At 42.5% G+C, this 26,302-nt stretch overlaps 1 protein-coding gene across 1 annotated transcript in view; it reads right to left on the reverse strand.

Annotated features, from left to right (window-relative positions):
• CNTNAP5 (contactin associated protein family member 5) overlaps positions 1-26,302 on the reverse strand; it is a 310,836-nt gene that overhangs the window by 182,734 nt on the left and 101,800 nt on the right. The window contains 3 exon segments of the mRNA XM_038421715.2: positions 7,414-7,585; positions 10,818-10,967; positions 13,570-13,834. Coding sequence (XP_038277643.1) covers positions 7,414-7,585; positions 10,818-10,967; positions 13,570-13,834 — 587 coding nt within the window.

Below are 26,302 nucleotides of genomic sequence, written 5' to 3' on the forward strand. Positions count from 1 at the left end.
ACCAGTTCTGCCTTAGGCTTACAGCTAGTGTTTCTAGTCCCATTCACTGACACTGTCAGCCAATCACCAAGTTGGAAATACCAAAGCTAATCAACGACACGGCCAAGTTCTCAGTCTCTGCATATTTATTTTTCTAGCCATTTTATAAAGTTTAATAAGCAGTTGCCGGAATTTGCCTCAGCCTTCATTTCCCACTAGAGAGAAAGAGGACGGTATTTGCATCTATGCACTCCTGTACACCTTCTCTCCATGGCCCTGTGTGGAGGAAAATAGACCGTACATAAACAATAATTAGCACTTACATCGTGCCTTTCCTACAATGATCATCAGAAAGCATTTTATGATATGCAGAAATATTACGGTCTTCATTGTGCAAATGGTGAAATGAAGGCACAGAGCATTATCTAAGGTTACAAAACAAGTTACACCACTCTTGGAAAATAAATGGTGTTATTACTCATTTACACTGGTATGAGTGACAGGAGAATATGGACCAATGTTGTGCACTTATAGAATCCTATAAATGTATGGCCGATAGGGGCCTTCAGAGGTCATCTAGTCCAGCCCCCTGTACTTTAGAATCATAGAATATCAGGGTTGGAAGGGACCTCAGGAGGTCATCTAGTCCAACCCCCTGCTCAAAGCCATCCTCTGTGAGGGAGTGAAAAGTCACAGAGGGGGATTCATGGTATTTTGAGCAGCCTTATCTACTGTGCCCATTTTCATCTGGAATCTTTTGGGTTGAAAATGTCCTGCCACAGCACAGTGTTCCCAATGACACCTCCCTCCCTCCCCACAACGTCTCCCTGACGAGCTCCAGCTGTGTAGCGATAACATCCTGGGGCTTCAGAGACTTAGGGACAGGCATAACATTTAGTCACCATTTCTCCCTTATGCTGCTTTTATGTTCCCTCCACACCTTCTCACCCTCCCTCCCACCCCGTACAGCAGAGCGGGGGAGCTGGCCATAAATGCATGTTCCGAGAAAATCTGTTTTCTCATTCATTTAATCTCTGTAAAAGGAGACAACCATCCCCTGCTGGGCACACATTTTCCTAACCAAGCAGAAATTTTAAAGGGGACATAAAAAAGAAGTCTATAATTGTACAAACCTACACACCTTGAAAACGTATCACAGACTGCTGCATCCAAGCAGGATACGGTCCTACTATTTCCTTCAAGCGAGTTGCAAGAACAACTACATTAAAGGTTGTAAGATGCTAGATACTATGGTAACAGAGGCCAGATGGATACCATAGCTTACATATATGCTAAAATGAACTCAATGAAGCTCAACAGTTGTAACAGATCCATGTGCTAAAGAAACAGCTAAACAGTTAGAATGCAGTGTTGGGGCTAGAACCCAGAACCTTGCCTCCAAAAACACAGGCCTCTACCAGTTGAGCTAAAGAAGATTCTGCTTCTCTTCCCCAAGACAGCACTTTAGAACACACCCAGAGCAAAGGGGGAGTGAGTGGAATTAGTGTTTTCTGCTCCTCCATTGTCCTCCTCACCTCCTCCCTGCATACTTTGGGATTGTGTGCACCTCTGGGGAACATGGAGGAAGCTACCTCTGTGCTGTCATGAGAATTGGGACTGTGATTAGGGCAGGTGCTTATGATGCTGGAGCAAAGCCCTTTGCTTCTGTCCACCACCCAAGGCACCAGCATAAGGAACATTCACCGTATATCCCTAATATTACACACCCCTAGTCACATGTAGCTTCTGCACAATAGTCAGTAGGCAGCAGCAGTAAACCTATGCAAGAAGACAGAGGGCACACCTGAGAGTTTTCTCAAACCTGCATGCAGCAAAAACATTCTGCACATGTGATCCCCTTCATCTATGCGGTAATAAGATAGTATAGGCTAGATGCTGAGATAGTATAAATCAGCATAGCTCTATTGAAATAAATGGACCCATGTCAATTTACACTAAGTGAGGATGTGGCCCAATGACTTCAGAATGCACTAAAAAAGCCAGAGCTAGCGCAATCTAATGCTCTTTGGAAAACAGAACCAGAAATGCTGATTATGAGGTATTATTCCTGCTAGCCAACTCCTAGAGTTTATCCAGTAAACTCCTTCTAGGAGCCTTTACTACGTTGCAGGATTCCTATTTTCAGAATCTGGGAATGAACGACGCCAGTCTACAAGTTTGTAAGAAATAAATTGCTTTCCAGAAGAGGTTGTTGCCTAGATTACAAAGACAAATGACCCATTTACATGTTAATTAAGTTACATAATTCCCAAGTTACCATTACACAAATACGTGCGTTGCAGTGTGTGCTGCAATAAATCTTGTAATTAAGAACAGGGAGATCCCATTTTGGAGGGAAAATGCCATTACAGAATTTTAATACACACCTTATTCCCTGATTCTAGATGGGAGGACTTACAATTCAGATCTGGTTCCAGATACAATCTTCCCTGAAGTTTAGGGTTGTTGAGGTTCAGGTTTTTGGCTTAGGTCATTAGAGAGATGGGACTGATAAGAAATTTGGATACAGACACGATTGTGATTTTCCCTGCCTTGAAAACATCCCCAAACCCTCTCCACCACCATCCCCTAAAATCACCATAAAGATTTAAAAAGGAAACACAAAATACAAGTCACTAAAACTTGAATTTTTGTAAAAGGAAAACATAAGGGCACAGTAATCAAGTCACCAGACTAACAACTAGTTGGGCCTAAAGCGCTTGCATCTGCCCTTATATATCAGTACACTTTTACCAGCTTAATTTGGAATTTGCTGAAGCAGCAAAGTTTCAGCCAAAACCAGGCTGAATGTGCTTAAAAAGCACTCGGACGATGCTGTGCTGGTTGGACAGGAGTGTAGGTCTTTTCAAGATTCACAAAATTCTGAACTCAGTCCTGCCACCTTCCACAGCTTTCCAGACAAAATTCTGTACAGCAAACTGTGGCAGATTTTGGAGATCTGACTCTTCAGTGTTAGAGGATATGCAAAGGATGCAGCATTGTGTTTCATTATCTGTATTTAAACTTTTGCTCCCTGCTCTGGGCTCAGTCTATGGCCTTTGGATTTGGGATCAATCATGCTGGCAAAGTAATAGCTTCTCTGAATCATTTTTCAGTCTTGTCCTTGTGTGTTTCCAATTCTCTGCTCTTAATTAGATCAACTCAGATTTCAAAAGAGGCTGCAACAGCACTGCCATCCTCCTGTAATCTGTCAAATCCTTTTATAACTTTCTGCCGTTGCTTTTGCAAATGTAGCGTCTCTCTGGAGTGCCCCCGTTGTGTAAAGTGTGTGCTAAGTTCTGATCCAAATCCTCTCTAGGCTCAGCACAAATGTTAACACAATGATGGGGGAGTTTGATGCACATGGAGAGAGAGAGAGACAGACTCATCCTGGGAACTCCTCTAAACTGAGAAGCTGAATCATCCATGCTCTTTTATCAGCTAGACAGCTGGCCATGGGCTGATGGTGACTCTAGAAGAATTTCTGAACTTCCACAATGTACTTGAGGACTAATTTTTTTTAAGATGGTCTTTGTTTCTCAACGAGGTTTAAAAAGTGTGCTGAACACGCATGGATCAGAAGTGCAGAACAGCTGCACCTGAGAATTTCTCTCACTTTTTACTTTACTGTTGCATGACCTCACAAACTTCCTCCTGGTGGGTTAGCACAAGCAAGTAGAATCTCTGGAATGTCGATGCAGGCACCAGCTCAGAAAACAACAGAACATGCATTTTATTACAAGAAGAGGGGATAGAGACAGCTCACCTCCTGCAGCTGGAACTACTGATTCCAAAAAACACTTTCACTGGGCAGAAAAGCACCCCCCACACACACCCTGAACTTCATCTCAGGGTTACTTCCTCAGTCAGGGGTCTTTCCTGTCTGGGAGGAGCAACGACCTTTCTGGACTGTCTGTGGCAGTGTTGCACATACAGGCTCAGCCAGCACAGTAGCGGTTACATTATTTTTATTGTCTAAGCAAATGGCAAAGTACTCCTTCTCACCCTTTTCTTTCAGTGACTTGGAAACAATACTCCGCGCTTTTGCTAACAGATATAATCATTTGCCTGTATTGATGCTGGTGGTTATAAGTGGGCCATTTCTTGTGTTTGACCAATAATCATGAACTAACGTCAACTGTGATTCTTTTAGTTCTTTCTTTAATCGTTCCTCTGTTTCTTCATTTAGAGCAGTGGTTCCCAAACTGGGGTTTGTGAACCCCTGGGGGTTCGCAAAATGTTACAGGCGGTTCTCGGGGAAAAATTCCCTAATGGCAGACAGGCCAGCAGCCAGGAGCCCCTGGATTTCCAAGAGCTAAGCAGACCAAAGCAAGCATACCTATCACACTCAGGAGATTTAAACTTCAAGACTCCTTATAAGAAATGGAAAGGGAGGTGGATATTTTTTGCTGTTTTTAAAATTAAGTAAGTAGCTAGTATTGTATTTTAAAATTATTATGAAGAACAAGTTTAAGCTTTGTTGTAACGTGCGTTGTTTGCCTGGACTACTCAAGACCTATATGCTTGTGTAGGAGGAACTCTTTGAGTTGGCTTCTTAAATCCCTTCAGACTGTTCCACATCTGATACTCCTTGATGAAACATAGGAGCCTTGTCTATGGATTTCATCACACAGGTTCCTTTATTTGGTAAGCAGCAAAGCTACGTTGAGTTGATCAGACTCAAGTTTAGGGGATGGGTATAGGGCGTACCACACATCCAAAGTTTCACAAACCACCTCTTCCTTTATAGACAATGACACACTACATTAGCTATACATTAAATCACACATTTTTGATTGCCTCGGTTACTTTGTGGGAACCAGTCCCCATACAGCATGTTTTGTCCATGTGCTGTTCATGTGGAACCTGATCTTTACATTCCAGGTTTATCTAGTCCATGGTCCCCAACCATCAAGCTGTTGCTGCTCATGTTAGCTAGCACAGACATCCTGCCTCCAGCATACTGTTTGTCAAGCCCTTATTTACAACTTAACCTTCCATTCACTTTCTCGGTTAGGCCCGCTGAGAAATGAGTTACTAAGTTTTTTGTGTCAAGCCAGGCCTGCAACCCAGAGTGGAGCCACAAGTTGAGAACCTGCCTGCACTTCATTTTTTTGCTTTTGAGTTGCCGAGTGGGTGCTACATTGAAGGCAACACGAACATCCAATAAGATTGAAAACTTGCTTATCAAGTTCATGGTTTTGCCTTTCCATTATTATGGCATGATCACAGATTGATCTTTGGCCTCTGAAGACGAACAGAAACTGCTGGATTAGTGCAGGCTTATCGTGATTGTGTAACAATCACAACAATGGCATTGGAACAGCTGCACAATAGGCCCATCGAATACATCAGTGTTTTCCTCTTCCTCCTCTTTGATAGACAAAAATATTAAATGGTATATTTGGTCTTGAATCGGATGATTCTGATTTTCTAAGAAGGCCACAAATCATTTCTATCTTGCTCTTTAACAACATTCAACAAAGCATTATCTCTTTTTATTATTTCATTTCATCTACTTATTTCGTACCAATCCAGTCAATCTTATCCGGTATATTGAGTCTCTTAAATTCATACATTGACATTTGGTAACCCTTAAACACGAGCAACGTAGAAGCAGTTTTGATCAGCAGTTTTAATATTTACGACATTTCCAATAAGAAACTACCACTTAGGGAATTGAAGACAGAGGGCCTAGTCAGTTTTATAAGGAACCAGATTACAAGATGAACTGCCCACCTTCCAGAAGTTTCTAGATTCCAGAAAACCAATCCCCATATCTCTTGAACACTCCACCCAGTCCAATCTCTTTGATATTCAATGGCAGTTGATTCCACCCACTAGACCAGAGGTGGGCAAATTACAGCCCGCAGGCCACATTCGGCCCGCAGGACTGTCCTGCCCGGCCTTTGAGCTCCCGGCCAGGGAGCTAGCCCCTGGCCCCTCCCGTGCTGTACCCGCTCCCCCAGCTCACTGCACCACCAGTGCTCTGGCCTGCTGCTCCTACCGGGCAGCACGGGCGGCATGGCTGCGAGCTTCTGCTGCTCTGAGTGGCATGGTACGGGGGCGGGGAGTGGGTGGATAAGGGGCAGGGGGTTCTGGGGCGCAGTCAGGAGACAGGGAGCAGGGGGGGTTGGATGGGGGTGGGGGTCCAGGAGGCGGTTAGGGGCAGGGGTCCCAGGATGGGGTGGTCAGGGGACAAGGAGCAGGGGGGGCTGGATGGGTCGGAGGTTCTGGGGAGTGGCGGTCAGGGGACAGGGAACAGAGGGGGTTGGATGGGTTGCGGGTTCTAGGGGGGTGTGTGGATAGGGGTTGGGGCAGTCAGGGGACAGGGAGCAGGGGGGTTGGATAGGGGCGGGGATCCCGGGAGAAGGTGAGAAGTGGGAGGGGGCAGATAGGGGTCGGGGCCAGGCTGTTTGGGGAGGCACAGCCTTCCCTATCCGGCCCTCCATACATTTCGCAACCAGATGTGGCCCTCGGGCCAAAACATTTGCCCACCCCTGCACTAGCCCCACCTCAAACGATTGATGACACCATAAATCCTCTTTCACCTCTAGGCTTCAAGATAGTTCTAGAGCTTTCTTACTGTTTCCTAAAGTTCCCGAAGGACATAACAAGAACCTTGATGTTCTAATCTCTTCCAATTTAAGTTTCCAGAAGAAGGTTCAGATTCATAAAATAAAATTAGAACCTATAATATTAATAACTTTAATATATACTATGTTCATATAATTACTTCAGAGTGATGCACACATTCAAAACATTTACACGGAAAAGAAAAATGGTAAAACCCATGAAAAACTACTTCATTGTATTTTTCCTTATATTAAAGCAGTGACTCCCCCCCCCCCACCTCCCTCAGCCTTGGATACAAATCCCGAGTTGAGCAGGATTCAGAGCAGGATTTTGGCTCAGGTCTGTCCTTGGAAGATACAGACACTTGATCATTTTTTAGTCCTATTGACTTTGTAATATGCCAGTGCAATGTGCCAGACTGCTATTATAAATGTAGTATGTCGTACAGTCTAACAAGAAAATTGTAAATGATCTATTTAAACAAAACAGTGAGTACATTAAGGAGATGACATGTTTTGATGAATCAAATAAATTTCTCCTCTCTCCCATTCCTTTTAAACTTCAAAGCAATCAAATGTTGTTTATGCATAAAATTTAATCCCTTCACAAATCTGTAGCTTGATTGAATTTGCATACTCTATTTCCTCTGAGCCAATGCTAAGAGAGCCTCCTGTAATTTAAACTATTTCCCCTGCAGTCCCCCTATTTTTGCAGTTATATTTTCTATTAGCAGCTCTATTATGCCTAATATCTGTAATGTTGGAGGATTACAATTTTCACTTAAAGCAACCTACGCTTATAAAATGCTTGGATGAAAAAAACCCAAACAAATACAAGGAGAGAAGAGACAATAATTACCTGTCTTTGATGTCACACAGATCAATGTGTAAATCACTAAAATTCCCCAGGGAACCTTGCTGAACTAAAATGAGGTCCTTGGGCTGGTTATCAATAAAGATGAGCCTCATGCAGCCTTGAAAAGCAGTAATGCGATTTAAACATTGGGAATCGGTGAAATTGTCAGGGCATCCTGTGGGACAAAAGGGAAGGAAGGGAAAGAAAAAGAATGAAGAAGAGGGTTAAAATGAGCATTTATTTCTGTTGGGACTTCCTGATGGAAGACCTTGAAATCTAATTATTCCTACTGTTTTCTTTCCTTGCCCTCTACAAGCTTGTGTGTTATAAATCCTATGGTAATGCAGAAGGAGAGCAGTCATCCAAGGAAACCAGGCGCAAGGGCTTCCGACATGCTGAGCACAGTGAAATGCCCTTTGTCTTCTTTAAACACTACAGTCAATAGTTAACTCCTGCCAGAGCAAATGCCGTGCAAAATTTTACAATTGTTACGGGTCAGATTCTATCAGGGCTAGGAGTGCGGATGAAATCCAATGGCCAGTTAGGAAGGAAAAGAGAGTAGAGACCAGCGTGTTTAACTCTATATTTGAACAACTCCTACAGCAGATCAATACTGACAGGTTTCAGAGTAGCAGCTGTGTTAGTCTGTATTCGCAAAAAGAAAAGGAGTACTGGTGGCACCTTAGAGACTAACAAATTTATTAGAGCATAAGCTTTCGTGAGCTACAGGTGCCACAAGTATTCCTTTTCAGATCAATACTGTATATCAGTCTTACAGTAGTTCTCAGAAGCTTCAAGCAGGCCAAGATCCCACTGTGTTAGATGCAACAGGGATCTAGTAGGTGACAGTCCCAGTCCCAAAGAGTTTACAATCAAAAAGATAAGGGGTAACATTTTCAAAAGTGCCTGAATGACTTAGGGGCCTAAATGTCGTTTTCAAAAGCAACATAGGTATTTAGGTGCTGAATGCCTATTGAAAACCAGAAACCTGGCAACGCTGCTGGGAACCTCTCTCCTCGGGTCAGGCGGTTTAGGCACTTGAGGTTTGTTTTGGGGTTTTTTTTTTTTGTTTTTTTTTCCCAGGAATGAGTTAGGCAGCTGCATTGCGGCCCACAAAATAGCCAGGAGTGGTGGTGTCGCCACCCATCTTATCATTTTTAGCTCAATGGTTAGAGCGCTCACCTAGGACATGGGAAATCCAGATTCCAAGCTCCCACCCCCACTAGGTAGGGAGAAAGGATCTGAACAGGGGTCTCCTACCTCTCAGGAGAGTGCTCTAGTCACTAATCTTTGGATATTCTGATATGGCGCTCCCACAGTCTGTACCACCATGGATCAAGAGTGACTGGAGCAAGGGGACTGTGGATGGGGCCTCCCACCATCAGACTGGAGAGACATTTTCACATTCACTCTCTCTCTAGCCCACTAAGAATGTATCCATAGTGGAACAGTCATTGGGCCAGCAAGAGAGAGAATGACTTTGTAGTCCAGTAGTTAAAGCTGGTAGGTGGGAGACCCAGGCTTCAGCCCCAGACCCCCGTACTCCAATCACTCTCTCATTCAGTGTGTGAGTCGCTCTGGGGCTGAGGTGGGATGCTTAGGCATCCGGATGCATAGAGTCAGGCAGCAGTATAGAAGCAGAACCAAAGGTATGGAAGGAACATTTACCCTGACAACGTAGGCACTAAGTAAGTTTAGGGACTTACAGAGTTTGGCGGGAGTTTTCTGGATCGCAGCGGAGCCAAAACTGGGACTTGGATGCCTAAACCCTAGAATTAGGCATCTATGGTTTAGGCAGCTAAAGACCTTCGTGAATCTAGACCTGAATTCCTGTAAGAAACAGATTCTCTTCTTGTAGGAAGATGGAATTCTGTGGCTCAGGACTCTCCTTTCATCCACTCAACCTACTGTGGCTCCTAACACAGAGTCACCTCCCTGATGATGACCCATGCTCCTAAACAGATTAATCTTGAACGTAGAAGGGATCTTCATAGGGACTGCATATAGTCAGAATAAGCACATTAGCAATGGTCTTTATCATATAGACATCGACTTATTTGGGAGATTGGCCAAACACAGACCATCAAATATCAGAATTTCACCCTATATATGAAACTGAAATCTGTCTTTAAAGCACATGGCCTTTCTGAACATCACTTTATGATTATGCAGTATTGTTGTAGCCATGTTGATCCCAGGATATTAAAGAGACAAGATGGGTGAGGCAATATCTTATATTGGACCAACTTCTGTTGGTGCGAGAGACAAGCTTTTGAGCTTACACAGAGCTCTAAGCTCAAAAGCTTGTCTCTCTCACCAAGAGAAGCTGGTCCAATAAAAGATATTGCTCACCCACCTCAAATCACTTAAGACTGACATACCATAAGAGGCACTTTCTGTAAAACATAGAAATCTTTACATTAGCCAAAAAAGGCAGATTTTCTGATTTAAACATATGTGGTGTCTCATGTCAAAGCCCTTAATAAGGATTAGCTTCATAACACCCCTGCATCATTATATTCACTATAGAGATGGGTAGAGAGAGAGACAGAGATGTTAAGTGCCTCACCCAAACTCAAAGTGGTAGAGCCAAAAAACAGAACCCAGGAGTCCTGCCTCTTTGTCCCCTGCCTAAAATCACTGCATAAAACTATATCCCTTGAGCCAAACTTTTTTTTTTTAAAGTTGAGAACATACTCTGCATCTTTTCTGGAATACAGCTGTATTAAGGATGACCTGTCCTAGAGAACTCCAGGTAACGGTCTTGTTTGCTTATTCACTTTTATTCCTTTTTTAATTCAAAATAGAGCAGGCAGGACAGAAAGTTTTGTATTCTGTCCCCACTTGGTCACATCTCTTTCAACACAGTTTTTTTTTCTTACTCTGTTAAAATGTAATGGCACCATAACCTCTACATTCAATGGGGAGGCCAGTCAATTCAAAAGTGGGCCAAATGATGGAACCCTTACTCACGGGGCTGCTCATGAATACAGGAGCTCACTGGAAGAGTTCCTCAATGAGACCTATATTGGGCTCTCAAGTTAAGCAGGGCTGTTATTTAAGGAGCAAAGATGCATCTGGCATTCAAAGTTGTGATGGTGAGAGTAGGCAGCCTAGCTATGTAGCGGCAGAAGAGGTATTGGTTGTATACCCTGTTGGCTGATGGGAGCCACTCTCTTTCATCCATATTGGTTTGTTTGTTGCTTTCTTCTCTCTCATGTTCACTTGTGCCCCATAGCAGTCCTCTGGTATGACAGACTTCACACCAGCACTGCATGCGTTACCCCTCATCGTCGGGACAAGAGCCTGCGATTCCAGTTCCTAATTCCCTGCCACACAACACAGCGGGAGAAATAGGCTTTCAAAGCTCTGTCCCTGGCAGGTGAAATCCATCTGAAACAACCTACCTCCAAAATAGTAGCTTTTCCCAGAATAAATCTGCGAGAGGGTGGTTGCGTGAGCAGCTGCGGCGACGTCGTTATCCAGAGTCAGGGTGATGCGATGCCTTCTGGCATTTATGTTAACTGAATGCCAGAGCCCATCATGGAGATTGCTGCCTGGAAGACAAATGCAGAGGGTAAAGGAGAAGGGGGGAGGAGGAGAAGGTGGTGGTGGTGTTCACCAAGCCTCCTTCATGTTCAGTCTCTGACTGCATGGGGAGTAATAAAACAGCCTGGCTGGGAATGCAAAGAGCAGGCAGCAAGAAGAAACCAGCTGAGCTGATGATTTGATGTTTCTCTGCTCAGTCCATTACCTCTGGAAGTGCTGTGGAGTAGAACAGAAAGTGGAGAGATTTTCAAGACCTTCTTAAAGGATTTCGGAGGACAAGACCCATTGGCTTTCAAAGAGACTTGTGCTCCTAAAGCCCTTTGGCACTTTGAAAAATCCCCCCCCCTCCCAATAAGGTTAATAAAGCCAAAATATCATCTGGCTATATGGAGGCCCATGAGCATTATGTTTGACGATTGTGCTCCTTGAAAGCCAAGACTGCCACTCGGCACAGCCACTTCTACAGCTAATGTTCCTAGGGGATATTGCTAATTGTGTCTTCTCTCTTTTGCACACCTGTGCAAGGCTGGGGCCAAGCTGACCCTTTTCTTCTTTACTCGGTGAATCTGTGTCAGAATTATGACTCTTCAAATGTTGTAATACGTAAGAATCCCAGGTCATCTATACGAACAGCCTTACAAGTCACTGGACATGATTCTGACTGCACTTACACCAGTGTAAGTCAGAAGTAACTTAACTGCAATCAGTGGAGGTGTGCCAGCATAAAACTGGTGCAAGCAAGATCAGAACTGGACTTCTGATATTTATTCTTGCTAATGGGATTCTCACATTAACATTGCTTTTTGGAGGAAGAGAAAAGGATTTTAGTGATAAGTAGAGGCATGTTAACAATTCAAAACTAAGGGCAAAAACTGTGTTGGGAAAAATCACTTAATTAGGAGCTAGGAAATGAGACTATTTCCATAAAAGCTTTTTCTACAGTATGCACATTTTTTAAGGAAAAACAGGCTAATTTTCCAGGAAAAATGGACCAATTTCCATCCAACATTAGGACTATTTTTAAGTGAGAAACGTTGCTAAGGTCTGAAAATTGTTCAAGAGAAGATGGATCAAACTGGGGGTGGAAATGGGTCTATTTGTGAACAAAAATGCCTTTGCAGGGAGATGAGGACATTTGCAATTTCCCCATGCTTTTCGTGTGAATGTAGCCTCGTCACCGATATTTTGCGGCTATCTCAGGTTAACGATTTCACAACAAAATTAAACAAGCAAAACAATTTGACTTTCTCCCACCTTCACAAACAACTTCATTGCAAGGCAGGATGAAAGCGCCATATTCAACCTTTCCTTTGGGGCAACCTAGGACTTTAGCCAGCTTCTTGAAGCTTGTCTTGAAGCAGAGCTCCACCCTCCTTTTACCATTAACTTTGCGAACTTTGCAAGATGAACACCAGGGTTCTATCTGACCAACTCTTCCCTGTGAAAGGTTATCAAACCTTTTTTTTTTTTGCTCCCTTTAAGAGCCAGGGATTTGTCCAGGTCCAGTTTCTATCCGGCATATTTTAATGTTGCTGATCATTTTATTTACTACTACTTTTTGACTAATGGATTTTTTTTTTAATTTCTAATCTACCAGCACACTCTTCATTTGCCTTGGGAAATCTGAGTTCAGATCCCAAGTGGAAATGAATTTGCCACATCTCCTACAAGTCCCAGTTTCTTCACAACTCTAATGACGGGAACGCTCTAGGTCATGTCTGGGAGGCATCAACAGCGCTATAATGGGAAGCCTGCATGAGACCTGCCCAGACTGTGCTTGGCTCTACCACAAAGAGAGAACAGGCCGATTAGTTAGCCATAGCAGCCAATATAGAGGTGTTCCATACATTCTATTTTAAGAGTATTTTTTCCCGCACTTGGCCCTATTAAAGTCTGCTTTGTGCCATTCCAGCTGTGTAAAGTAGCCTCAGAGCTGGCTTAAGTGGCCAACTAGATTCTCCTTGCACTAAGGAATCCTCCAGTGCTGTTGATCAAGCACTACAGCCCCTGCACCACCCCCACCTGGCAGCTCGCAATGAGGGGGTGTGCTGGGGTATGGCCTAGAGAAAGGGTCATGGCTCTGGGAGTCATTGCAATCAGGCTCAAACTGAGAAGAGCCATAGGGTTTCCCTAAATTGTGGCAGGGGTCGAACTGACCCCAACTGGCTCCAGTATCGTTGCGGGCAGCAGGAGGGTTAGAGGAGGATTAGAGCTAGTTTTACCCAGTCCTTTCAGGTCCTTTGGGAAATGGAGTTTGATTAAACTCAAGGATCTAGCCCACCTTTTTTAATAGCTGAAAAGACGGGATTTTCACTACTTTTCTATTGAGCAATAGAAGTTAGTCAGTCTGGTTTTCTACAGAAAATTTAGGCTGACTATAAAGAAAATTGTTGTTCGGCAGATTTAGGCCAGAGCTACCCAGATCCAAGCTTCCTTGGTTCAGGCTCAGCATTAACGTAGACAGTCCCACTATTATTGCTCCAAAGATAAGGTTCAGTTTGGTAAGGAAAAACAAGATCAGACCTTCCCTCAGGTGGTTGTTCTCCCTTTCAATATGGCTGGCCCCAGAGATTAGAAACAGGCATAGGAAAGAGGAGCCAATGAAAGTACCTGCACTGATCTCCATGGAGTTTTCTGCCACTTTCTGTATGACAAGTGTCAACCTGCCAGCGTGAAGGTAAAGCAGGAGAACGCCGGACTCTTCGGACAGCTCCGTGGACAGAAGCAGCCCATCTTTGTTCCACGTTCGAAACTGGAAGCTGACTGACAGCCCATCAATCTGGGGGGTGCCAGGTAAGAGCAAATAGCTGCTGCTGGAGCTGACAAAGGTGATGGGAACAATTGGTGGTTCTGAGCAGGAAAAGGTCACGTTGCCCTAAAAAACAATAAGACGCAAACACGTCAGGCTGTTTTTTTTTTCATTTGGAGACCTGCCAGCTGCTTTAAATACCTACCCTGAAAGCTGGCCTTGATTTGGGGATTATTTTGCTCTCCCATAGGAGTTCTAAACATTGTACATTTATGTCATCTGCATAGGTTGACACCAGCAAGTGTCTTGCTGAGATGCAGTTATGGACCTGATCCTGTTTTAGCTTAGCTCAAAGGTGGATGTTTGGCCATTGACCAAAATGGGAATAGGATCAAACTCTTGTCTACCAGATCAGTTGTTCAAGAGATTATACATATGGTGGCTTCTGTGCATTTAGATAGTAGAATTTGTGTTGGGGCAGTGGGTGGGAAACCTCACTATGTATTTTTTTTCTTATTTTACATGTATATCTACCATGCCGTAAAAAATAATGAACCCTTGGATTTATTTAGCACCTCCCAATATGAAAGACTTCAAAGGGGGCAGAAAAAACTATTATGTCATTGTTTTGTGCACTGTTAAACAGCCATCATGTCTCATCCCAGAGCGCTGCCCCTTCAGCAGTGGTGGGCAAAATTGCTCCTCTAATGTGCTTTGTGATCACTATGGATGAAGAGCACTACCCTAAATGGAATTCTAATTGCAAGTTTCTCCCACCACTGAAATGCAGCCACCTCAGGGCTGAAAGGTATTATTAGCCTTTATGAACAAGTAAAGTTACAGACTAGTTTGTTAGGATGTGAAGACCAATTTATTAAATTAAAACTACAGGAAACATTTATGTAGTCAGAATGTAAGCACCCAAAGTGGAACGTGGCCAGTGTTCTTAGACCAGTCTATAGGACATAGTCTTGTTACTCCACAAAGTGTAGAAACGAATTGTTGGATGATCCCATTCTGATTAACAATGGTTATGAAGGAGGGCACAGGCACTCTTACCCACATCCTTCCCATTGTTGCCTATACAGAAACAATTTTTGGGACGTTATTACAATGCTGCATGCATAACAAAACGATGACAGCCAAGATAAAATCAAACACATTTCTAATGGTATACTTAGGTTGTTTAGTACCTTTCCCTGCCAGCACTCTCACTGAAATCAGGGGGACTACTTGAGAAGTTAGGTACTGACCTACCAGAGTAGCTCCATTTTGAACATTATCTCAGATCTTATTTCAGAGTAGCAGCCGTGTTAGTCTGTATTCACAAAAAGAAAAGGAGTACTTGTGGCACCTTAGAGACTAACAAATTTATTAGAGCATAAGCTTTCGTGAGCTACAGCTCACTTCATCGGATGCATTTGGTGGAAAAAGCAGAGGAGAGATTTATATACACACACACACAGAGCCATTGTTTCATTTTCTCTTTGTGTGTGTGTGTATATAAATCTCTCCTCTGCTTTTTCCACCAAATGCATCCGATGAAGTTAGCTGTAGCTCACGAAAGCTTATGCTCTAATAAATTTGTTAGTCTCTAAGGTGCCACAAGTACTCCTTTTCAGATCTTATTGCAGCCAGTAGGAGAAGAAGATACCTTATTGGTTTTTTTCAGCCATAGTCCATGCTGATTATCTAGCCAGGCCATTTGAATCAGATAACAAAAACTTAACAATTAATGAGGTCAAAACATATTTACAGTACAACATTTCTTCAAAACTAGAAAATTGCTGCAACCAGCTTGTGTGGAACCAAAAAGCTTTGTAAAATACGGGCTGGAATCTGATGAACCCGTTCAAGTGAAATGCTTTCTCCATGGTACAGCCTCTCATTAGAGCTGATATCTCATTCTAACAGCATAATTATAATGAGCAATACATGACTAATATGTAGGAACTTGTATGGTGCTTGAGGAATCCCTTATCAAAATGACAACACAGGTAATGGAACTATACCCTATCATTTTGAAGACCCTTTCTAGTCTTTATTTTACACTGGAAATTAATAAAGTGCCAGAAAGAGAATTAATATCTTACTGAATGAAATAAACTCTTGATGGATTATTTTTTCTAGGTGATGAACCAAAATAAGCAATGGGAAAAGAAAACAGAGGGTATGTCCTGTCAGAATGAAGAGGTAGATGTTCTTATCCAAAAAGTATCCAAACTTATCTAAGCCTCAATCACCTGAGAGCTGGTATGGAAATTTCCTCATAACCTCTTAAAAGTTTCTAGTATATCTTGGTTTCATCTAAGTAGGAGATACCAGAAGGACTACTTTTCTTGGGGTATTTCCCCTTCTGGCCTCAGCCAAAACCATAAGGCACAAAAATATATGAAAATTACATGAACAAACAAGTAAAGCTGATTGGACTAATGCCTAGAAAAACTGTAAAAATTTGCTCAACATTTTCATATTTTTATAGTCAAAATTAAAAATGCAGAAAAAAAGTGTCTGAAATTTTTACATTGAAAATATTTCAACTAATTCTACAAAAAGGTTAGTCAAACTTTCATGGACCTCAAAAAACATACATAGGCTTGAGCTCAGAGAGAATGTTCACTGATGTTCATATTTTTTCTGAGCCTTCACCTCCATCTCTCATTGGAAGAAGCGAGCTATTTGCTTCATGAGCAGCAAGCAGGGTGCTAATCTTTGCATGGCATAGCATAGCTAAATGAAGCTAGAGTTTAGATATGGTTTTGTCTCCAAATTCTTTGCAACCATTACTAACTGGCTGAAATGCACCCCAGAATAAACCAAGTGTTTCATAGTGCACAGCAAGATTTGAGAATGGGCCAAATTCACTTCTGGTATAAGCCAGTGCAGCTCCATGGATGTCAATGTAGTTACCTCCACTAATAGATCTGCCGAAATAGATTTAGAAAGTGAAGTATATGTCATCTGATTGAATTTATATACAAGATTTTAATTACACAGAATGTAATTTACCCGAGTTTGAATTTGGTCAGGATATTGGAGTAAATGTCCCCATATTTGGAAAATATATTGTGGGATCTTAAATGCTTCAAGCACACTTTTGTGTCTCATCTGAAAGTCAGCACAACACCTCTTAGCAGCATGCTAAGGTAAGAGTTCAGTATTTACCCAGATGAAAAAGTTACTTACTGAATTACCAGTACCGATTGATTTTGATTGGTCTCCCATCCACATACTAATCTAGACCAAGCCTCCTTAACATCACAGAGCTGACAAGAGTCAAATGTTAAAAGGACCTGACTACAGCTAGCTGCAAAGAATACCATATGAAGTATACTATGTGGAATACTTGATCTACTAAAGTGGGAATGCTTTGCAAAATAAAAGGGGTTAAATTTACAATGAATATTATCCACAAAAGTTATTCCATTGGGTCTAGTCACAAGTAAACAATTCCCTATAAACCTAAATTTTATCAGTCCCAGTTGGCCGCAGTTTCAAAACCCTCTCGAGTAAATACAAGACTTTCAGCAAACAGTTGATTTTACAAATTAACCTAGTTTAATTGAAAAGTAAATGTTCATTGGCAGGGAAACAGGATAAGAAGAGTCTAGTCTTTAGAGATATAAGGGGGATGTACAGTTATGTACAGTTGCTAGAAATGCCAGTTAACTATCATCAGGCATTTGAGAATTCCATTGAATCCGATGTCTCCAAACTGATTAACTCTGCCTTTAATAAGTAATGAAATCTATTCAAAAGGGCTCTTACTGCTATTACAAGTGGAACTCTCTAAATCTATAGAATAAAATGGAGATGTTTAAATATTTCCTAGGCAAATGTTGTTCTGACCCTCCCTCTTAGAGCAGTGTTCTATCACTCTCTATATTGTCAGGGGAGACATAGCAGGGTGAGTGTGTCCTAATTTGGCAAAGATGTTGATTAAACAGTTGAAATCATAGCAGAAAACAGCACTTTAGTGTTCAAGGAAGAGACTAAATATTTTTCTGAGACCCAACTTGAGGATACTGTTGCCATATAGTTGATTGGGATACAAATGTGATACCACACAGAGGACCAGATGATTCTGAAGGTCATGATCCTAACCCAAAGCCACCTGGCCTCTTTCCAATGACTTCTCAGGGCTTTGGATCAAACCCTAGAAGAATAGACATTAATGGACCATTCAGCTTTTCCTTGGCCTTTTACATAGTCCTAGCTACTTTTGAAGAAACAGGAGAAACTGCCACAGTTGGAGTAGGATGAAGCAGGTGGCCAGATGAACCAATGCTGACACATCAGAGCACTACAGAATAGTCATCTGAACAAGAAGCCTCTATGTTTAGCCTACCACAGAGATGCAGACCAAGCCAATTGCATGAATAGGGAGAGCAAGCGAATAACATTTCTGAGCTCTCACTTCCCCTGAAGGAACAGGGTATCTTTATTCTGCTCATTAACCACTTTGGGGATAGTATCCAAAGCAGCAGAGAGATGTTTTATCTGGGAAGAGTTAAAGGGAGAGGTCAGATGGCTGGTAAGTGGACAGAGCTCAGATTACCCGAGCATAAGAGATGGCCTCATGTGTATTAATAACAGAGTAGAGAAGGTCACGCTGGCTTTATTTATTTATTTATTTATTTAGGGATTGGGTCCCTACAAAGAAAAGTATCATTTAACCAAAATAAAACATTCAATAGACTACAGTATTTTCCCTGTGGGACTCCGGGAGATTATATGCTTGGCTAAACAGCTCTGAGTTTTCTTTATCTCAGCCTCCTGAGCTTTTAGGTCATAGGCCAACATTGTAACAAAAGATTTTACAGCCTTTGCACTTGCAGTAACTGAACATTATCACTCCATAATATGTGGCCATAGCTGAGACTCGGCTGCAAATGACAGGAGTAGCTATAAAGCTAATTTGAAAAATTATAAATCATTCCTTCTGGGGAGGGTGCCCAAGCAAGGGAGGGAGGCACGGCAAGAAAAAAAAATAATATATAGCTCACTCTCTCCTTCCTTTGACGAGGGAGAGCAATACTAAAGCCAGTCTTTCAAATTCACCTTACTGAGGAGTGAACACAACGGATGAGTTAGCTGAAATCTGTGAATTATCACAACACTGGCTTGTACTTTATACCAATCTTGTCTGTGGTTTATTAGATTTTATTCTCTGGAAGAAAACATAATAGCAAGGAGATTTTTTTTATTATTATTAAAACTCAGCAATATCCACTTTAAAATAGAAAAGTGCCTGCAAAGCAATTCTGATCAACTTTTTTTTTATTAGTTTCTTCACTGAATTTGTTTTCCCCTTTAAACTCTGGGAGTCAAAATATGATAAGGCCAAAGTGGACTGACTAATTGATTAAACCATGGGAATGAATAGTTCAGATTCCAGCTCCTAATCCTGGCTGAGTAAATTCAATCCTTCTTCCTACACTAGGTATATACTGTACATAGAATACTATGTAGATTACTGATCATGCATAATTTGGACGAGACTTAAAAACACAAGGTCATTTAATCAGAATGGGGGTTTGCCTTGGCATCCTTAACTGCTTGAATATCATTGTAACAACTAATATACCACTTTCATGGTATCTAGCCATAAAGGGCAGCAGGTGATCTCTTTATTGAAAACTTGTAACTTATTGCTACTCTTAATCATTGTGAGATGTGTATACTGTAATGTTTAAGGAATAATATAACTATAAATTCTTGGAATGAAATTGAGTCACCAGGTAATTATGTGTCTCACCGTTGTCACCCCCTCCACCTTGCTAATTATGCAATGCATTGTGCTATTGTCCACTACTGCAGTAACCTTGAAAAGTCAATAGAAAACCATCAAAGATAAACTATAAATACTGAAACCACTTGGAAGTGAAAAGGAATGATACGACAGCAAGAGGATGGTCCTATCTGTAAATAAAGACCCTCCCCCCTAAAAAGATTCAGTATAGCACCGGGTGGAGAAAGACACTCTTCATCCATTCACTGAAGAGGTATCTTGATGAGCAAGGATGCTTTATGACAGACCAGGTCCTGGCTCCCTGGGGCCAGCAAATGCTGCACAAGACTGAACTTGGGAGTGAGAATCTACTTTATTTGCTAGGGAAAGGTGACTATTAATAAGCGTAGGCCCTTGTGTGCATGTTATGATTTTATTGTGAATGTAACCCTTTGTTTCCATCACTCACACTGGTTTCTATTTGGCACCTTAGAGACTAACAAATTTATTAGAGCATAAGCTTTCGTGAGCTACAGCTCACTTCATCGGATGCATCGAATGCATCCGATGAAGTGAGCTGTAGCTCACGAAAGCTTATGCTCTAATAAATTTGTTAGTCTCTAAGTTGCCACAAGTACTCCTTTTCTTTTTGCGAATACAGACTAACACGGCTGCTACTCTGAAACCTGGTTTCTATTTGAATCCCTGCTCTTTTTTAAAATAAATTTCCTTTCGTTTTACTATAATCGGATTCAAGTTCTGTGTGTGATACAGGAGCGGTGCTCTAAGGTGAAACTGGTAAACTGGGGTTCTCTGTTCCTTTGGGAATAGAGGAGCTGGGATTTCAGTGATCAGGGGCCAGAAACCACAGGGGGATATTTTGAAGGGAGTCAGCAACTGGGTGCATCTATTGTCAACCAGCAGGGCTCGTAGAGGCCAGATGAGAGTGCTTGATTGGCTGACAGGCTGGTAGTGATAGGGAGCTCATGCCCAGCTGGGCACACAAGACTCCCTCATGCTGGGGGAAACTGGCAACAAGGTGAATCACAGCCGTGAGGTGCCCTGAGAAACATCACAATGTTGTACACAGCAGGATCTCTACCCCTTCTGCTAGCTGACCAAAGGCCATGCTATATATAAAGAGCTACTGAGACATTGAAGTGTAAGACGGTTGGAAACAGGAAAAAAGGGTTATTGTATCAGATTCGTGATCCACAGTTTGGGAACTACAGCTGTAAGGGAAGAACATAAATTGTTGTGCAAAAGTCAACCTGGTTTCTGTAAAGGGAGATCATGTCTTACTAATCTATTGGAGTTCTTTGAAGGGGTCAACAAACATGTGGACAAGAGGGAGTCAGTGGACATAGTGTACTTAGATTTCCAGAAAGCCTTTGACAAGGTCCCTCACCAAAGGCTCTTACGTATATTAAGTTGTCATGGGATAAGAGGGAAGATCCTTTCATGGATTGAGAACTGGTTAAAAGACAGGGAACAAAGAGTAGGAATAAATGGTAGATTTTCAGAATGGAGGGGGTAACTAGTGTTCCCCAAGGGTCAGTCCTGGGACCAATCCTATTCAACTTATTCATAAATGATCTGAAGAAAGGGGTAAATAGGAAAGTAGCAAAGTTTGCAGATGATACTAAACTGCTCCAGATAGTTAAGACCAAAGCAGACTGTGAAGAACTTCAGAAAGATCTCACAAAACTAAGTGATTGGGCAACCATGTGGCAAATGAAATTCAATGTGGATAAATGTAAAGTAATGCACATTGGAAAAAATAACCCCAACTATACACACAATTTATTGGGAGGGATAGCTCAGTGGTTTGAGCATTGGCCTGCTAAACCCAGGGATGTGAGTTCAATCCTTGAGGGGGCCATTTAGGAATCTGGGGCAAAAATTGGGGATTGGTCCTGCTTTGAGCAGGGGGTTGGACTAGATGACCTCCTGAGGTCCCTTCCAACCCTGATATTCTATGATATGATGGGGGCTAATTTAGCTACAACTAATCAGGAGAAAGATCTTGGAGTCCTCGTGGATAGTTCTCTTAAGACGTCCATGCAGTGTGCAGCGTCAGTCAAAAAAGCGAACAGGATGTTAGGAATCATTAAAAAAGGGATAGAGAATAAGACGGAGAATATCTTATTGCCCTTATATAAACCCATTGTACGTCCACATCTTAAATACTGCATACAGATGTGGTCCCCTCATCTCAAAAAAGACATACTGGCATTAGAAAAGGTTCAGAAAAGGGCAACTAAAATGATTAGGGGTTTGGAACAGGTCCCATATGAGAAGAGATTAAAGAAGCTAGGACTTTTCAGCTTGGAAAAAAGAAGACTAAAGGGGGATATGATAGAGGTCTATAAAATCATGAGTGGTGTGGAGAAAGTGAATAAGGAAAAGTTATTTACTTCTTCCCATAATATAAGAACTAGGGGCCACCAAATTAAATTAATGGGTAGCAGGTTTAAAATAAATAAAAGGAAGAAGTTCTTCACTAAGCTCATAGTCAACCTGTGGAACTCCTTGCCTGAGGAGGTTGGGAAGGCTAGGACAGGGTTTAAAAGAGAAGTGGATAAATTAATGGAAGTTAATCCATTAATGGCTATTAGCCAGGATGGGTAAGGAATGGTGTCCTAGCCTCTGTTTGTCAGAGGGTGGAGATGGATGGCAGGAGAGATCACTAGATCATTACCTGTTAGGTTGACTCCCTCTGGGGCATCTGGCATTGGCCACTGTTGATAGACAGGATACTGGGCTGGACGGATCTTTGGTCTGACCCAGTATGGCCGTTCTTATGTTCTTAAGGGACTCATTTAGCCTCATTTTGAACCTGCTTGAATGCTGTGGGATTCAGAGTTTGATTCAGATGTCATTTAGCTCACATTCTGCTTGAAGGGGCTGTGAAAAAAGGGGCAGAGGTGATGAAGAAAGAAAAAATTGAAGTGGAAAACCAAAGTGAACTGGACTCGGCCTCACTATCCATCACAGGAGGTCTTCTGGTAGTCCAGGATGCAGTTCCTGCATTTTTCCCCCATGGCCCCACCCATCTCTGCAGAAGTTATGGTGCACTCTGGAAAATTGAGAGCTGGGAAAGCATTGTGGTGATCCACGTCTGATTTCCCTCAATGGCTCCAGCACATTTTTCCTCAGTGTACAAGTTAAAAAAATGTTTTGTTTTCCAATTCTCTGACCTATAAGCGCTATTTGGGATATTTAGAAATGACTGGCCTGATTTTAAGAGGTAATAATGAACCCTTATTATAGTGCTTAGGCAGAAGGAAACATGAATATAGACAAGCAGATTCTTCTCAAGATGATAGTGCCTCAAATCAACTTAACAGAATAGCATGTTTGGAAAGGAATGAATTATTAGTTTACATTCTCCTGTCACTAGGCATTTCTCCTCACTCTTTGATGCAGGCAATTGGTTATTTCCCCAGGGAGCACAGTGATTGCATTTGTGTGTCACCACATCCCTCATTATGCTGAATTGTCATTCCCAGATTCAGCATGGCAAGCTGAAATGGAATTTCAAGCACACGAGGGCTGACTACATCGGTTTACAATAGGAAACAGAGAAGCCTGACACTTTCCTCTCAGATCTCAAATAGGCTGGGGGGTTCTCTCTGCTATTTAAAAAATACATCAATATATTTGTGAACCTGGGGAATGGGAAGGGGAACATTCCCTATTTTAAGTGAACAGGAAAAATGACACAGTGTCAAGAAGCTCAAGACCTGTCTTTTCTGACATCTTCTTTCCTACTCCCAATCTTCTTCCCCTCCATGTTCTACTCAAGGTCTCTTTCACACAGGTCTGAAAGTCTGGGTGATCTCACTAAAGGCTAACCTGTAGGCCAAAAGCTTAAGACTAGGCAGATATGGGGTAGAACCAGGAGGCCAGATGCTCTGTTATGTCCAACTTCTGATGGATGCAGCAGAGATGAGGGACGGTTACAGCTTCCTGACCCACTGCCAGCCCTCTAATCTGTACTAGCTAGATATGGTGCCTCAGTGACCATCTTCAAGCTGGGGAGTGCCAGAGTGCAACCACCTGTGGAACTCTTTGCCAGAGGATGTTGTGAAGGCTAAAATTATAACTGGGTTCAAAAAAGAACTAGTTAAGTTTATGGAGATTAGGTTCAACAATGGCAATTAGCCAGGATGGGCAGGGATGGTGTCCCTAGCCTCTGCTTGCCAGAAGCTGGGAATGGGCAACAGGGGATGGCTCAATAGATGATGACTTGTTCTGTTCATTCTCTCTGAAGCACCGGGCATTGGCCACTGTCGGAAGACACAATCTTGGGCTGAATGGACCTTTGGTCTGAACCAGTCTGGCTGTTCTTATGTTTTTATCATCAGGCTCTCTCCATACCCGCTCTCCACCAAGTGGGTCAAGAACTGATGGGAGGCTTGCATAGGAGCTAGCTTTACACCAGCTGTAGACTCCCCAAGGCTGGCCAGTCTCCACTGCCTGAGCAACATAAAAGGAATGGGACAGCGCAGAAAACCTGCCCCAGCAGCTACAATTAGGCTCTCTAAGAGACTGGGTGGTTTTTTTTCAAGTGTTTGTAAAAGCCACCCAGGGACACTTGGTGAACATGAAATTTCATCCTGAAGTGGTGGTGGTACTGATGGTTAATGAAGTTTGACAACTTTTTCCAACCCAAACCAGTGAACATTTAAGAGATAGAATGCCGAGACACTATACGACTGTTATCAAGGTCAAGGACTGAAGAGGAAAATCTATCAGAATGGAAAGAAAAAGCTCCCCAGAGAGAAGGCACTAACATTGCATGGGATGACCAAGCAGAACGGATACAGGTTGCACAAGACAGGCAGGGAAATCTAAAGGCAAATTCCAGTTCAGAAGAGACAGATTGCCTCATTGTCTCAAGGCCTTTCCCAAAGGACATTTATTGCATGCCCAATGACTACAAATGAGTTGCAGAAAAGGACAAGTGCAATGATAATAAAATGCACCATCCAAGCATATTGTCTAAATGGAGGGTTTATATTGTCAGTCTGCATTTTCTCTTCCTTGCACTAGGTGTAGCCATTTGGGGGGCCATTCCTCTTATCGAGCAGGCTTTTATTTTTTCACCAAGAGGTCTGTGCCTTTGGAGTTGAAGTGTTGTCATTCTTCCCAGCTCAAAAAAGACCCATATTTAACAAAAACAGAGGCTGATGGATGTCCCACTGCTCACAAGACAGGCTCACTTCCTCTGGTTCATATTTACATTTTGCTAATGTACACTAGGTAGAAGGTGACAAAACAGACACTTGTCCATTGAAGTCTGCCTCCATTTTGGAGGGAAAAGCCATTTTGGTCAGGAATGATGACTTTTCTAGTTTAACACTTGTGGGTCTGGGTTTAGACTTTCAGTCGGGAGATAGTAATTTGTCATTTGCCTCCAGGATTAAACAGGTTTCAGAGTAGCAGCCGTGTTAGTCTGTATTCGCAAAAAGAAAAGGAGTACTTGGGGCACCTTAGAGACTAACAAATTTATTAGAGCATAAGCTTTCGTGAGCTAAGGCTCACTTCATCGGATGCATTTGGTGGAAAAAACAGAGGAGAGATTTATATACACACACAGAGAACATGAAACAATGGGTTTATCATACACACTGTAAGGAGAGTGATCACTTAAGATAAGCCATCACCAGCAGCAGGGGGGGGAAAGGAGGAAAACCTTTCATGGTGACAAGCAAGGTAGGCTAATTCCAGCAGTTAACAAGAATATCAGAGGAACAGTGGGGGGTGGGGTGGGGGGGAGAAATACCATGGGGAAATAGTTTTACTTTGTGTAATGACTCATCCATTCCCAGTCTCTATTCAATCCTAAGTTAATTGTATCCAGTTTGCAAATTAATTCCAATTCAGCAGTCTCTCATTGGAGTCTGTTTTTGAAGCTTTTTTGTTGAAGGATAGCCACTCTTAGGTCTGTGATCGAGTGACCAGAGAGATTGAAGTGTTCTCCGACTGGTTTTTGAATGTTATAATTCTTGACGTCTGATTTGTGTCCATTCATTCTTTTACGTAGAGACTGTCCAGTTTGGCCAATGTACATGGCAGAGGGGCATTGCTGGCACATGATGGCATATATCACATTGGTAGATGCGCAGGTGAACGAGCCTCTGATAGTGTGGCTGATGTGATTAGGCCCTATGATGGTATCCCCTGAATAGATATGTGGACAGAGTTGGCAACGGGCTTTGTTGCAAGGATAGGTTCCTGGGTTAGTGGTTCTGTTGTGTGGTGTGTGGTTGCTGGTGAGTATTTGCTTCAGATTGGGGGGCTGTCTGTAAGCAAGGACTGGCCTGTCTCCCAAGATCTGTGAGAGTGATGGGTTGTCCTTCAGGATAGGTTGTAGATCCTTGATGATGTGTTGGAGAGGTTTTAGTTGGGGGCTGAAGGTGATGGCTAGTGGTGTTCTGTTATTTTCTTTGTTGGGCCTGTCCTGTAGTAGGTGACTTCTGGGTACTCTTCTGGCTCTGTCAATCTGTTTCTTCACTTCAGCAGGTGGGTATTGTAGTTGTAGGAATGCATGATAGAGATCTTGTAGGTGTTTGTCTCTGTCTGAGGGGTTGGAGCAAATGCGGTTATATCGTAGCGCTTGGCTGTAGACAATGGATCGAGTGGTATGATCTGGATGAAAGCTAGAGGCATGTAGGTAGGAATAGCGGTCAGTAGGTTTCCGATATAGGGTGGTGTTTATGTGACCATCGCTTATTAGCACCGTAGTGTCCAGGAAGTGGATCTCTTGTGTGGACTGGTCCAGGCTGAGCCTGGGTGCTAATAAGCGATGGTCACATAAACACCACCCTATATCGGAAACCTACTGACTGCTATTC

Source organism: Dermochelys coriacea, chromosome 11, assembly GCF_009764565.3.
Source record: "Dermochelys coriacea isolate rDerCor1 chromosome 11, rDerCor1.pri.v4, whole genome shotgun sequence".
Classification (NCBI taxonomy): domain Eukaryota; kingdom Metazoa; phylum Chordata; order Testudines; family Dermochelyidae; genus Dermochelys; species Dermochelys coriacea.